Source organism: Aythya marila, assembly GCF_965140915.1.
Source record: "Aythya marila genome assembly, chromosome: 1".
NCBI classification, from domain to species: domain Eukaryota; kingdom Metazoa; phylum Chordata; class Aves; order Anseriformes; family Anatidae; genus Aythya; species Aythya marila.
This window is the reverse complement of record NC_139042.1, coordinates 183,377,868-183,392,799: the sequence shown is the minus strand read 5'-3', so window position 1 is coordinate 183,392,799 and position 14,932 is coordinate 183,377,868. Positions and strand designations below refer to the sequence as shown.

At 37.4% G+C, this 14,932-nt stretch overlaps 1 protein-coding gene across 1 annotated transcript in view; it reads right to left on the bottom strand.

Annotated features, from left to right (window-relative positions):
* The window catches only part of PTPRZ1 (protein tyrosine phosphatase receptor type Z1), a 140,499-nt gene that overhangs the window by 37,842 nt on the left and 87,725 nt on the right, over positions 1–14,932 (bottom strand). Inside the window, exons 9-11 of the mRNA XM_082764201.1 lie at positions 9,821–10,005; positions 8,912–9,038; positions 2,266–2,309 (exon numbers count right to left, since the gene is read on the bottom strand). Of these exons, the coding sequence (XP_082620327.1) occupies positions 2,266–2,309; positions 8,912–9,038; positions 9,821–10,005 (356 nt within the window). The remainder of the gene's footprint in view (positions 1–2,265; positions 2,310–8,911; positions 9,039–9,820; positions 10,006–14,932) is intronic.

Genomic DNA, 14,932 nt, shown 5'->3' with positions numbered 1-14,932 from the left:
CCTAGACCAGGATGCAAAACTTTATTGTGTAAAAGTTTCACAAGTCTTGTGAGTGACTCTATCTAGTCCTTGTTATGATCCTTTGTTTGCTGAACACAAATAATGATATCTTGTAAAAAGTCTACATCAGGGTTTTGACTTTTAAGACCAGATCCAATAAATAAATAAATAATGTAATCAGGATCTAGGTGGTCCTTGAGGACCAAAGTTTAAATCCTGTCCTTGTCCCCAGCTTTCCCTGACCCATATCCAAAACTGTAGAGTACATTCATCTAAATTGCTCAGGAAGGAATTTTGATCAAGCACAGCTTGATCAAGCACAGCTTGATCAAACACACAACACTGCAAAATGTGCAGCACAGCTCTGTACAAGGACCACAACTCTTTCCATTGACTTGATAGGCACACTTATGGCTAATAGACACCATCAGGACATAAAATCTCGCAGAACAGAATAATAGAATCAGAGAATGGCTTGGGTTGAAAGGGACCTGAAAGATCATATAGTTTCAACTCCCCTGCCAAGGGCAGGGATGTCACCCACTAGACCAGGCAGCCCAAAGCCCCATCCAACCTGGCCTTGAGCACCTCCAGGAATGGGGCATCCACAACTTCTCTGGGCAACCTGTTCCAGTGTCTCAGCACCTTCATAGTAAAGAATTTCCTCCTAATATCTAATTCAAATCTCCCCTCTTTCAGTTTAAAAGCATGCCTTCTTGTCCTATCACTATCTGCCCATGCAAAAAGTTGCTCTCCAAATACAATCAAAACTGTTTTTCTTTTGAAGATACAGCTTGATGATGTGGTGGTAATTCCCAACTGTTTTTATTCAAGACCATAATGTTGAGAACACTCTGAAAATAGGAGACTGGGATGCAATTCTCAGTCTGAGAAACCCTTTGTTTCCACTACAGTTTAGTCTGAGTTGATGTCCCATTCCTGCACTGAAGTGAGAAAGGCACTGCAGGGAGATGAATGCAAAGTGAAGGGTCTGGGAAGTAAGGTGCCCCAAATGAAACATGAATGAGCAAACTATTAACTGGGACACACAACTGATAGGACAGTTAACTTTTATTCAGTCTTACTAGAGACTGAATAAAATAGACTGAACATATAAGTTTATTCAGTCTTTAACCACTAGACAAGACAAGAGCTGTGTTTCACACAGCAGTCCCTTTTTTTGTTTTAGGAATATATACTGCACTCACACCACACAGGGGACCTCAGACATGACTCTCAGGTTTGAATTTCATTCCAATGTACGAACTATCTCTCCAATTAACTAACAAGGACTTGTCACACAGTGAGAATACTGTGGTCAGAAATTGAAACAGTAAAATAAAATTCCTGAGGGATTGCTTGACACCTATGTAGATCTTACTGAAGGCCCAACTTGTAAAATCTGCATTGATCTATTTTAATAATTTAATTGTGATATTTACATCTCTTTCCTTGCTAGAATGCAAGAAACCTAGTTACCAAATATGTAGATCATAGAATCATAGAAGTATTTAGATTGGAAAAGACCTCTAGAGTCATCAAATCCAACCATTAACCTAGAACTGCCAAGTCTACCACTAAACCACGTCCTTAAGCACTATTTTATAAAGTCTGAAGAGGGTATCATAAAAACATCTAAAATTATGTGAAATAGTTATACTATAAACTTTAATCTCTAACTTGAGTTCAAGAAGTAAGGGCAACTGACCCTCCAAAAATTTTGAAATTTCATTATTTGGAATGATAGCTGTTAACACAGAGTGCGCACACACAAATCTTATTCTTGAGCACAAGTGCCTTCCTCCCTTACTTTAGTTTACCACCTTACAAGACTTTCCTGTTATAAGTAAGACCAAGTCAGATTTCTCTTTAAACAACTCTAAAAAGCTTAATACTGAATTACAACTTCGATTCTTCTAAATGAACAATTTTGTCATCGACTTCACTCAGAGGTAAGAGTAACCTGATGTCTCATTTTCAAAAATATTTAGGCGTGCAACTATATCCTGTAATTTCCCTTACTTCTCCATATATCTCCAGCTCCACAGAAGTGTTTAGATAACGAGATATCTCTAAAGTCATCTATGGAAAAATACAGCTGAAAGAGAAGGTGCTATATGCATACATATGTATGTATGCATAAATGCAGAAAATATATTCAGTTGGTGACATATGTCTGTAAATTTTCACAAAACATCTATTTCATTTTATTGAAATGTGTGGATTACTTTGAAATACTCTTTCAAAAGGAAATGAATGTTATACCTCATATTCTTCAGTTTCATTCAGTTCAGGAATGAGGTCAGCCTCTATAAAAGAAAAATATAAACCATATCACCCAACATTTTAAATTCACAAAATTATTGACTCCACAAGGACCCAGTTGATTAGTTAATGAATTTATTGAGATTCAGTCTGAATTTATTGAGATTGTGTTTGAAGAATGGACCTAGCTTCCTAGCTCTAAGGGTAACAGAACTCATCCAGGCCAGAGGCTTTCAGTTGCAATAGTCCTGACTGGCCCTAATTTGATACTGCATTATATGTTGAATATGCACTGTGGAAACACGTCTAAGTTTATGAGAATGTTGTCCATGAGAAACCACAGTTGAATGCTGAAATACAGTAAAGAGAAAAGTCAGTCTGGGAATAAAGCATTTCTCTACGTTTACTCTGCAAGTTCCAAATATATTCTTGTAAAATGATCTGTTCTATAATTTTTGTACAGAAAATTCCTCATTTGTGCACTCACGCTTGGAGTTATGTACTATTGCAAGCCATGACATCATATTCACCACTGGCCTCCACCTCTGTCAGGGCAGACTAAACAGACCCATCCGTTATTACAGTCATGGCTCCAGTGGTTAAGGTCTTCAAACTTGTCTCCACTACAATGTAAGAAACAGAACACAGTTGTACCACATTCCATGAAAGATATGGATGATATCATCCAGGTACTGGGCACTGTTCAAAGAGATACTCTAAAGCTTCTGGGGTCAAGCAAGAATCCATGTGAAAATCCTTCCTTCTAAAGAATAGAGGTAGTCTTTCACCTTCTTTCTCACTGTCTTTTTGACCAAAACCAGTATTATGTTTGTGATAGTGGTCAGAAAGAGAGGCTTCAAAGCAGGTAGAAGAAACTTTCAAATCAAACTGGCATGGCCTTGAGTGATGAAATCTCACTCCCTTTCCACAGTGTGAACTCATTCTACTGCTCCCTTTATCTTCAGAAAGCCCAATTCCCTTTCTTAGTCTTTCTTTCTCTTTTAGTTCTTCTTTCTCTTAAGCAATGTTGTAGTGCCCTGTCCATTCATCAGTGCTAACATGGATTCTGAGTTTGATTTACACTGAGTGAAAATGCCAGTCTCTCAGCCTGGGAAGTGATTCTAACAACAACATCCCACAGAATTGTCTACATCTCCTCTGTCATTCCCAAATGGAGTTGTCTCAGTACTCTAGTATAAAGATACCATAGTTATACTTCTTATCTCTGCAAAGTCAGACAGACATAATTTGTATTGTCTGCAGTCTGTCCATATCTACATTTCCAAACACACTGAGGCACATATTATATGCAACATAAAATTAGATAAAGTTTATTACACAAACAAGGTCTATTTTATTAGTAGATTCTAGAACTTAAAAACACGTTGACTGAACCTGCACAAAAGTTTCATAAATTGTTTTTCAATAACTAACTTTTTATATATTACCAAGTGCTTGGTAATTGGTAATGAATTAACCTTTTATTAATGATATAGAGAAAAATTATCTTACCTCTGACTCCTGGAAGCCTAGGAGGCTCCGGGGTAGGGTAGGGAGGGGAGCGGAGGGGAGGAAGGGATGGAGGAGGAGATAATGATATTCCCTGGCTTCTCAATGATAGAAATCAAACATCATAAGACATTAATTTGAAAAGTCTTTCTACAGTAGACCCATATCATATATTATGAACTCAAGAGACTTCTCTGAAAAATAAAAGTACAGAGAAATACTACCTATTCATTCTGTGGTCACTAGTCTTGAGCTGATCTCTAATCAGACAATCAGAAAAATAAAACGTATTAATTGTGCCAGATTATACAATATGATATGTGCCCTCTAATTCCAGAAGCAGGACTCTATAGTTTCTTGCTGTTGCTTCTATGGAGAGACATTAACATAAACATATATATTTTATATATATATGTATATACTATATATATTAAAAACACTCAATTTTCTACCATTTTACCAAGGCATTTTAATTTCACTTGGTCATAAAAATGCCAAAAGCCTTAGAGACACAAACTTACTGAAACTCTGTTAACCCTGATGCTGAGTTTTTGTTTTGGCAGCATATTATAGAAATGTACTAACATCCTCCAACTAATCAGAAGAATCGCCCCCCGAAAAAACAACCCATTAATATAGGTTGATAAACAAATTTGTTTATTTATTCTGGAACCACATATTGCTTTTTCTAGAGCTTACATTTTAAATAGTTAAATCTTTAGTTAGAAAGTTTTGAAGATGTATTTTTATATAATAATGCATTTTAATGACAGATGAAGAAATGATAAAAAAAGACAGAAATAGGAAACATTCCCTACATTTAAACTCAATGAAAATCTTTAAAAAACTTCTGATTTGTAAGTGTAGAATAACACACACACCATAAACTTCTGTACTGTCTTATGTAATAAATTTCACAGTAAGAAAAATGTGAAGCCTGTGTCTTTTGTTTAAATTAGCTTTCAGATATCTACAGTAATCAGTACAACATTAGAAAAAAGTACCCTCAAGTGAAACACTGAGTATATGCTTAGTGTTTTTAGGACATAAATCACTCACAAAGACAAGTTACAAAGAAATATCATAGTTAGACCCTCACAAAGAAAGCATCATTTGACCTTATGAGCTGCCATCAGTTTAAAAGCAATATCCCAGCATGTTGTGTTTTTTTTTTTGATAAATCCCAACCAATGTCTCCTCCACACAAGAAGATGAGAGGAGAGATATATTATTTTTGTGTCCTGTGTCAGTTAAAGCAATTAAATACCACTGGTATTAATGACACAATCAACTACTGCAGAACTTTCAGAGCTATACAGATGTTATCTAGAGAGTCAAAGCACACATTCAGATATTCAAAATCCAGTTCTAATAACAAACGAAAAATTGGTAAGTAAAAATTGGACTTTCATCAAAGCTGATTAAGCACTATGTATATGATTTACTTTACTTTTAATGGAGGCTGGGCAGGTACATCAGGTAGGGCAGCTACTGGCTTTCACTAATTGGAAACAGATTGGAAAAAAATCACCTGTGCATGCACACTTTATCACAAGCTGAAATGCTGCCGCCTGAACAGTTTAGGAATAAAACAACGTGCAGAAGTCTCAAATATGATCATCTGTGGGATGTCATATCAGAGATCCTGAGGCCTGATTCCACAAATTAAAATGATTTTAGAAATCAATAGGGGGGACAGAGGATGACAGAGAGTCAAAAGAGGTCATTCCTATTAGAAAGCACTGGCAAGGAGAACCTTAGTTTACACACAGAGTGCAGAGAAGGCATGAGAAACACTCTCCCCTTGCAAGCATCTCAGAAGGAGAAGGCTAAAACAATGTGAGTTTTCTGAACACCAGGTTCGTGTACTGAAACTTCCCTTTTTAAGAGTGGCCACTCCAAGGGCTGAATTCTTTCCGGAAAAGGGCCCACCTAATACTTCCACATGTCTCATGCCTTTTTAACTTTTAATGTGAAGATTAATTGATCTGGAGGTGACTGCAGTGGTTTTCACCTTAATTAAACTGGCTTACTCAGTAATTCTTGAATATGAAACTTTTAGTTTATGCTTTATGTGAGTCAATTTTATTTCATGTCTTCATGGTGAAGATAACTTTTCTTTCATAAATTCACAAGCAGGAGCTCCAAGAAATCCCCTTTTGCCTCAAGATCTATAAAGCAGATCACAAAACCAATTTGATGTTATAGTTGTAATCATCAAGTAGCTCTGAACAAATCTTTCTCATAAGATATTACATTTTCATATCTGTTGTTTCATATTTGTGATATTAAATATGAAAATATTTGCTATATTTACAGCAGTTAATTCAGATGTAAATAATTAGTAAACATAAGTATGTAAATACACATTAATATTAGAAATGAATGGAAGTTTTCATTTATTTATTTATTTGCATTTTAAAATTATATCCAGAGCTAAGATAGTATTTATAAATATCTGTAGAGCAATGCACACCCCTATCAATCATACTAATTATATGGGAAGGATTTTTACCTGAACATTCCTCATTTAACACTTTCAGATATACCACTGTTGAAGTGTCAACTTTGTGTCAGTGTCAGCTAGGAAGCATCACAAAGTAATAGCTTTTATGAATCATGTAGAATATTCATTTTAGTATTTTGTTTTAAATTATAAACTCCCCCCTTTCCCTCTCTCTCTCTCTCTCTCTCTCTTTTTTTTTTTTTTTTAACTTACAATATCCTTGAAAGACTTAATTTAATCTGAAATAATCTCCCTCAATTTTGAAGCTCTTGCAAATTAAACACCTTAAGCAGACCTGAAACTGTTACAGATTTTCAGAGCTGTCTGAAATTTGAAAAAAAAAAAAAACAACCAACAACCAGGTGTTTATATAGTTCTGATTTGTGTAATGTTTAATTATCCTCTTTACAATTATTTATTTTGAAAAAAAAAAAAAAAAGAAAATTTGGGATAAGAAAGCTTGCATACATTCATTTTCTTCAATGCACGTTAAGGAGACATATTTAAATGTTTAAATGGAAGAAAACACAAAAATAACATTTTCCAGTTACGCTAACCTGTTTATACTTTCATACTGCAGATAGATACATCTTTACATTATTTTTCCACTTTGGAATCCTTGCGCCATACTTGCTCTTTCTTTAATAAAAATAAATTAGTGTAAAAATTTACTTTTATAGGCAGGAGAATATCAGATCTTCACTCAGAACTGCTAAATATAACATTTATTGCACCAAAATCTCTTATCAGACAAATGTCAGAGAAATTCTGAAGAGATGCTGGAGGGTGAAGTGTATCTCCAAAGCAAGGCACTTTTCCTTCTACTGCCATGAACACAAACCCATTGCTGCCCTCAGCAGAAGCACAGCAATGATGCAGGGCTCAAATCTACACTGCTGTGCAGCTGCAGAATGCCAGACACCCCACCAGCCTCTTGCTGGGCTTGGTCTCCAGCAACATTTGCCTGCACCCCAGGTGTGCTGTGCAGTGCTGGAATCCCAGTCCCAGATCTTGTCTCCCTGCCTGCCTGTGCATCTGCATTTCCTTCCAAAGGGAGTCATGGCACATTACAGGGTGGTATGCAGCCAGGTCTGATTGATAGATCTACAGCAGGGATACAATGATAGTAGTAGGGTGAATTATCCTGTGGATATTACCTACACTGGATTTTTGTTTTTCTTAGCTTTTGAAGCTGTGTTGGCAGCACTGTGCCAACTGTAGTTGTTGACTTTGCTATTGTTTAATAATGACAACACTGAACTATTTATTTATCGCTCCATGCAGAAATGGATGTGGGATTGTGTAAATGAAATCTCTTCTGTGTAAATGAAATCTCATCTGAAAAAAAATTTCAAACATAGGATAAGCAAATTTTGGAGAGGAATTGGGGAGATATAGGGACTAAAAGGCAGATAAGAAATAAACAGAAAAGTGAAATGTCAGAACCTTCTTGTGGACCAAAGAGAAATATGAAAATTCTTATAGATATTAGCATAAGAGTCCAAAAATTTTTCTTAATACATTGTGTTTGAAAGACAAGGTAGACGTTTATAGAAACATTATACGTACTATATCTGAATCTACCTCTACCTCCTTCTGGCAATGTCATTATTGCCTATTACAATTATTAATTCACTATTCATGCAGAAAATGTTATCAAGACTCATTTTCCTTCTCGGTGCAAAGGAACGGTGTTCCCCCAAAATGAAAAGCTAACCTGGTTTCCCAAGTACATCACAACATTGCTAAAGACTGTGCTGTAGCTAAACAGACTTAACTAAGTGTAAAACTGAACTTACACAGTCTACAAATAAACAACCAGAATCTGGGTCCTTAGATTGAAAAAAAAAAAAAAAAAAAAAAGTGGTTTGTTACATGGTCAGAAAGGTTTTGTTTGTTCCTATGATCAGTTATAGGTTTCTTAATTCACAGGGTGAATTCTGATGCTGAAACTTCCACAGAATGTAAAGAATTATTAAGGACAAGATCAAGCTCCATGCTATAGTTTCACATTATTTCATATTTACCAGCAGGCATAGAAGAGGTAAATCTGGTTGTGCAATCAGTAAGATTTGTTTGTTAGGCCTTTTGATTTTTTGCGAGGCAACATTAAGAAGCAAGGGAATTCCATCACCGCAAGTGCTTTGAAATCAAACTCCAAGTAATCATAAGTAATCAAATTTCAAAATCAATTGATATGGATTTATGTCATACTTTGGGTTTCTATTACTTGTTTCCTTAACACTTTGGCAATGTGGTTGGATTTTGGGAGTCAGGAGGACGATTGATCCATAGAGAAATAATACCAAACATGGCTTTATTTCTCTACGTCATATTCCTAAAAAAATACACTTGTGAGATTTGAAATAAGGTAGGTGTTTTTCAGAATATTTTTAGAGTTAAAAACATTAACATGCAATCTTTCATAGGTAATGTTTACAAGGAATGGGGAATTATATCATGATAAAATATCAGTAGCAAAGAACAAGCTGAAGGTTAACAGCAGTGATTTTGAAATTTCATTTTAGCATATTTTGACAGTTGCACATTTTAACTGGTTTGCAAACAAACTACTTCACCAAGTGCAGATTTTCAGCTCGAAGTGATCACTAAGCTCAAAAGAACACTTACCTTGGTCCTCTAAAGGCATATCAACAATGACTTGGTCACTGTGTTTCCCATACAGCCCATTAGAACAAACAGCAACTATCTGAAGAACATAACTTGTATTGGGCAGCAGGTTATTTAGAATAGCCCCCTAAAAGAAAAACCACATGTAATCATTTACTTGCAAAGATGTATCAAATATCTGGAAATGTTAATATTTTTTTCATAACACACTTTTCATACAAAGCATAAAGGTCCTTTCTTTTAGGACTCTAATATAAGCTTTTTACATTTTATTGTCACAAAAACTTTTCAGGCAACTTTGAAAAGAAATTCTTGTGAATTTTTAAATGGAGGATGCCAAACTGCATACTTATGTAATGAAGAATACTACTTTAGGTAATCAGTTTAGGCAACATTACCTGTGATAAGCTTATGAGTCTTTGAAGAGACTGACAGGAACAGATCACACACATGAAATACCACAAAGCTGTAAATCACTAACTTAATACTTATAGCAGTATGATAGTACTGATTCTCATTAGCTGCTTGTGTAGGTCATTCTTTTCAGATCACTAAGCAATGAAGTACAGATCACTATTAATTGACTGTCTAAGGAGCTCTAGGTTTTATGGCTAAGAAGCTCTGAGTTTGACACGGTCATAACATTTTGGTGATACTACAGGTAAATCAGAACACCAATCTGCAAACACTTTCTCTGTTTATGGTCTAAAGAGTTTTGTTTGTTTGTTTAATCACCTCTGTGGCATCACAGCCAAAGAATGAAGTACAGCTTCTCTAAGATGTAGCCAAAGATATATATGTATATATTTTTTACTGAATCAGTTCCCAGCTACTATTTAATCCTTTAAGATAATTAACAAGAGCTTTGCCATCACCATTTTGTATGAAACTTGAAGAGTTTACAGTTACCAAGTCCTGATACCCATCTGTCAGAAATTCATGCTTAGTCTGGTCTTCTCCATCCAGTTGTTGATAAAAGACAGCAAATTTCTCAATCATGGTATCATACACAACCCGAGGTCTTTCCCACGTAACCAGAAGACTAGTATAATTCTTTGGATCAGACTGGACATTTTCAGGTTCTGAGCTGCAAACTGAAAGAAAGAAAAGAAGGAGTGTGTTATTAAACAGTATAAATTACTCTAATAAAATCTTGATGCACCTCCTGTCAAAATTAGTGCAAGTCTTTGAAGTGTCTCATTTTTAGCTTTCTACTAAAATATGTGAGGTGTCATGCACTATTAAAAGAAACAGAGTTGGAAAACTAGTTTTTCAAAAGCTTGTTAATTTGGGGACTGAGACCTCTTTTCCCCCACTTTTTAATACTCTATTTTGAGAAAGATTTGTATCCAGTTCCTATTATCATTAGACGAGCTCTCCCACCAGCTGTTTTTTGTTTGTTTGTTTGTTTGTTTGTTTGTTTGTTTTTTAATGTTGTTTTAAAGATTATATGTAAATGTATCATACTTGAATTTCCTCTCAAGGGTGTTTTAATCTTTTTATAGAAGAGTCAAAAGGCATATTGGGAGGGAAAAGAACCTATTGGATTAGCTGGCAATGATTTCATATTTCATCACTTAAACATCAACTGTAGAAGTGCAGTAAGAGGCACCAACAGGTTGTTTGTTTGTTTTTTTGGATGCAACATAACCAAAAGGCCTGAATCTGGTCTATATCCCTTGTCCTTTCACACCATCATCCAATGAGAACATCCTTTGCCTTACTTTAGCTTGAAAACCATGTATAAGTAGCAAAGGATGTTGAAAGAAGTGGGGAGGAGGAGGTATGAGGCAGCTTGGGTTTGGCAAAGTGGGAATGCTCTCCAGACTTTTTCAGCCTGCTCCCATTACTATGTCCTGGGCGTTGCTCTGGATATCCCAGTGTCCTGGTTTCAGTTAGAACAGAATTAATTTTCTTCCTAGTAGCTGGTGGAATGCTGTGTTTTGGCTTAGGATGAGAAGAGTGCTGATAACACCCCGATGTTTTAATTGTTGCAGAGCAGTGCTTATACCAAGCCAAGGACATCTCAGCCTTTTGCTCTGTCCTGCCAACAGGCAGGCTGGGGGTGCAGTAAGAGCTGGGAGGGGACAGACCCAGGACAGGTGACCCAAACTAGCCAAAGGGGTATTCCATACCATCTGACGTCATGCTAAACAATATATAGGGGTGGCTAGCCGGGGGGAGGGGGCCGGACTGCTCGGGGTTAAGCTGGGCATCGGTCAGCGGGTGGTGAGCAATTGCATTGTGCATCACTTGTTTGTACATATTATTATTACTTTCCTATTATCACCATTGTAACATTATTGTTATTATTGTTATTATTATTTTGTTATTATTATTTTCCTGTCTTATTAAACTGTCTTTATCTCAACTCACGGGCTTCACTTTCCATTTCTCTCCCCCGTCCCAGAGAGGGAGGGGGGAGGGTGAGCGAACGGCTGCGTGGTGTTTAGCTGCCAGCCGGGTTAAACCACGACACCCAGCTTGGTGAAGTCCTGGGCCTGTCCCATGAACACCTTCTTGGTGAGCCTGGACCTTGCTCTCCAGGCAAAATCTGACTAGGCAGCTACTATTGCACATCTTCCAGTCTTTCTCTTCTTTTCTCTTCCAATACATTTTTCATCTTATTCAAGTAAGCTGAATCTTCCAATACATTTCTAGATGTACACATGTACTGATTACCAGCTTGCTAGAAATTACTGAGATTCTGTCATTTGTTATTTAAATCACCCAAATACCTGTGTGTAGATTAAAAATATTATGCAAGGTCAAGATACATTAACCTGTGTGACTAAATTAGCAGAAAATGTAAATTATTTAGCACAAGATCACTGAAGAATGAGTAATAGACTGTGATACATGAAAAATTAAAGCAAAACAGTATACAGCTGCATTGTTCATGGCTGCTTGTTTTTGGGCTGAAAACTGTTTGCCTTCCTCGGTCTCATCATTCCATATGCTGGTGTTAGACACAGAACTGATGAATGGAAGTGGCTATAAAAAGTGTTCACTAATTTTTAGCTCCCAACTTGACACCATAGCAAGTATCACAGAATCACAGAATTTTCTAGGTTGGAAGAGACCTCAAGGTCATCGAGTCCAACCTCCAACCTAACGCTAGCAGTCCCCACTAAACCATATCCCTAAGCTCTACATCTAAACGTCTTTTGAAGACTTCCAGGGATGGTGACTCCACCACTTCCCTGGGCAGCCTGTTCCAATGCCTCACAACCCTTTCAGTGAAGAAGTTCTTCCTAACATCTAGCCTAAAACTCCCCTGGCTCAACTTAAACCCATTCCCCCTCGTCCTGTCACCAGGCACGTGGGAGAACAGGCCAACCCCCACCTCGCTACAGCCTCCCTTGAGGTACCTAAAAAGAGCGATAAGGTCGCCCCTGAGCCTCCTCTTCTCCAGGCTGAACAAGCCCAGCTCCCTCAGCCGCTCCTCGTAGGACTTGTTCTCCAGGCCCCTCACCAGCTTCGTCGCCCTTCTCTGCACCCGCTCAAGCACCTCGATGTCCTTCTTGTAGCGAGGGGCCCAAAACTGAACACAGTACTCGAGGTGCGGCCTCACCAGAGCTGAGTACAGGGGGACGATCACCTCCCTAGCCCTGCTGGTCACGCTGTTCCTAATACAAGCCAGGATGCCGTTGGCCTTCTTGGCCACCTGAGCACACTGCTGGCTCATATTCAGCCGACTGTCCACCATCACTCCCAGGTCCTTCTCTGCCTGGCAGCTTTCCAACCATTCCTCTCCCAGCCTGTAGCTCTGCTTGGGGTTATTGCCCCCCAGGTGCAGGACCCGGCACTTGGCCTTGTTAAACTTCATGCAGTTGACCTCAGCCCATCGGTCCAGCCTATCCAGATCCTCCTGCAGAGCTTTCCTACCCTCAAGCAGATCGACACACGCACCTAACTTGGTGTCATCTGCGAACTTACTGAGGGTGCACTCGATGCCCTCGTCCAGATCATCCTCTTTAATATCTTCATCGATGATCTGGATGAGGGCATCGAGTGCACCCTCAGTAAGTTCGCAGATGACACCAAGTTAGGTGCGTGTGTCGATCTGCTTGAGGGTAGGAAAGCTCTGCAGGAGGATCTGGATAGGCTGGACCGATGGGCTGAGGTCAACTGCATGAAGTTTAACAAGGCCAAGTGCCGGGTCCTGCACCTGGGGGGCAATAACCCCAAGCAGAGCTACAGGCTGGGAGAGGAATGGTTGGAAAGCTGCCAGGCAGAGAAGGACCTGGGAGTGATGGTGGACAGTAGGTATCTTGGAATGAGAGCCAAGATTGAAACTGCATGTTTTAAGCATTTTGGTTGCTGAGCCTGAATTTGTGCCTCTCCCCTAGCTTTTGGAATTTCTTTTTGACTGTACTGAATTTCCTTTTCTATGTGCTTTAATGTATGTTGAGAAAGAATATTATTCACTCTATTGCTTCTTTTATTACCCCATTTATATTGCTCTATTTCATCTATTAAACTAGTCAAAATCACTGATCAAAGTACACGAAGTTTACAATTTAATTAAATTTTGCATATTAAAATTTGAGGGTGGATATATTTTTATTAGAAAATTTTAACGACTTTTGTATGAGTAATTTCGTAGTAATTCCCTATTTGGAATAAATGAGGAAATATTTTTCAAATCTAAGAATATGTTTAAAAACAACTGTGAGCATCTAGCAAAAAGCAAGTAAAAGAAACACTCTAACTAATTAAGAAAGCAAGAGATGTAGGTTTTTTGGAGCTCTCTTAAAGGAAGCAAACACCATGATACTGCATTTTGGAAGGAAGAAAATTCTTTCAACTAACTTTGCAATTCACCACTTGAACACAGGAGGGCACTCAAAACACAATGTTTTGAAAACCAAATTTCTTCCACTTTGTATGCAGGTGGGACGTTCTGAGAACTCTAGTCGGAGTTACTTAATGGAAGATATGCAGCATTTTGTGTGCGTGCGTGTGTAAGCTAACAGTAGAAGCAGTATTAGTCTGTAATTTAGTTTGAATTGTATAGCTGCTTACCGGGCTTTGAAACCACCATGCAGTGTATTGGACATACCATTTTATTCATTATACTGAATTATTTTAATTGAAGTAATTAAATAGCAAATTTAAAAATATAAATAATTTTTCAAGTTGCATACATTTCTTTCCACTACTGAAACTAGTCATGCCAGCTCATTTCCACCAGATGGCATAAGTAAATCATTAGACCAGAAAAGATGATTCCCTTCTCAATTCTGAGCAATAAGGCAGAAAAAAACAAACTTTTTTTTTTTTTTTTAATGACTGAATCAAAATATTCGTGTCTTGGTAAGTGTTTAAATTAACTCTCCAAGCATTTTTTTATTTTTTTTTTTTTTTTGTAATATAAGTACCAAGTTTCCCCCTGATACAAATTCAAATTACAAACTTTTCTCTGCTCTTTTTTCCTCCCTTCCTCATTTGTCTATGAGTGAATCTGATTCTGAAATCTTAGACTATTGTAAGGTTAATTAGATATTATAAAACTTTTAAAGCTGAAAGTTTGGAGTCTTCAATATTTTGTTTATTTTATTTTGTGTTGTTCTTCCAACTATGTTCTTCGAAGACAGGCTTTTCTCCCTTTTGTTTTCATTCTTTTGATGTTTGTCTTGTTCCTTTCAGCAGTGACCAACAGTATTCCTGGATGACAGTCATCTGCACATTATTTGCACATTATCTGCACACTGATTCCTTCCCAAGCTGGTGTCTCTTGCTTTTCTTCAAATGCCTTTTCATCTGTTATCTTGTCTGTGCTGCTCCCTTCCTTTTCTAGACACTCATAGTAACACTTAGGTACTTTGGTCCTAACTACTCCCATTTCCCTCTTGAGAGCCCGGGAAAAGCCAGGAGGTCATGTATCAATTTAATGAAAGACTTCTGCTCTGATATTAAGGTTTTGAAAACCTGAGCAACGAGACTACAAGAAAGAAAGTTTTTGAGTCTCATCTAGTCTGAAGTCAGAGATATTCAACTAGATTTTTTATTTTTTAT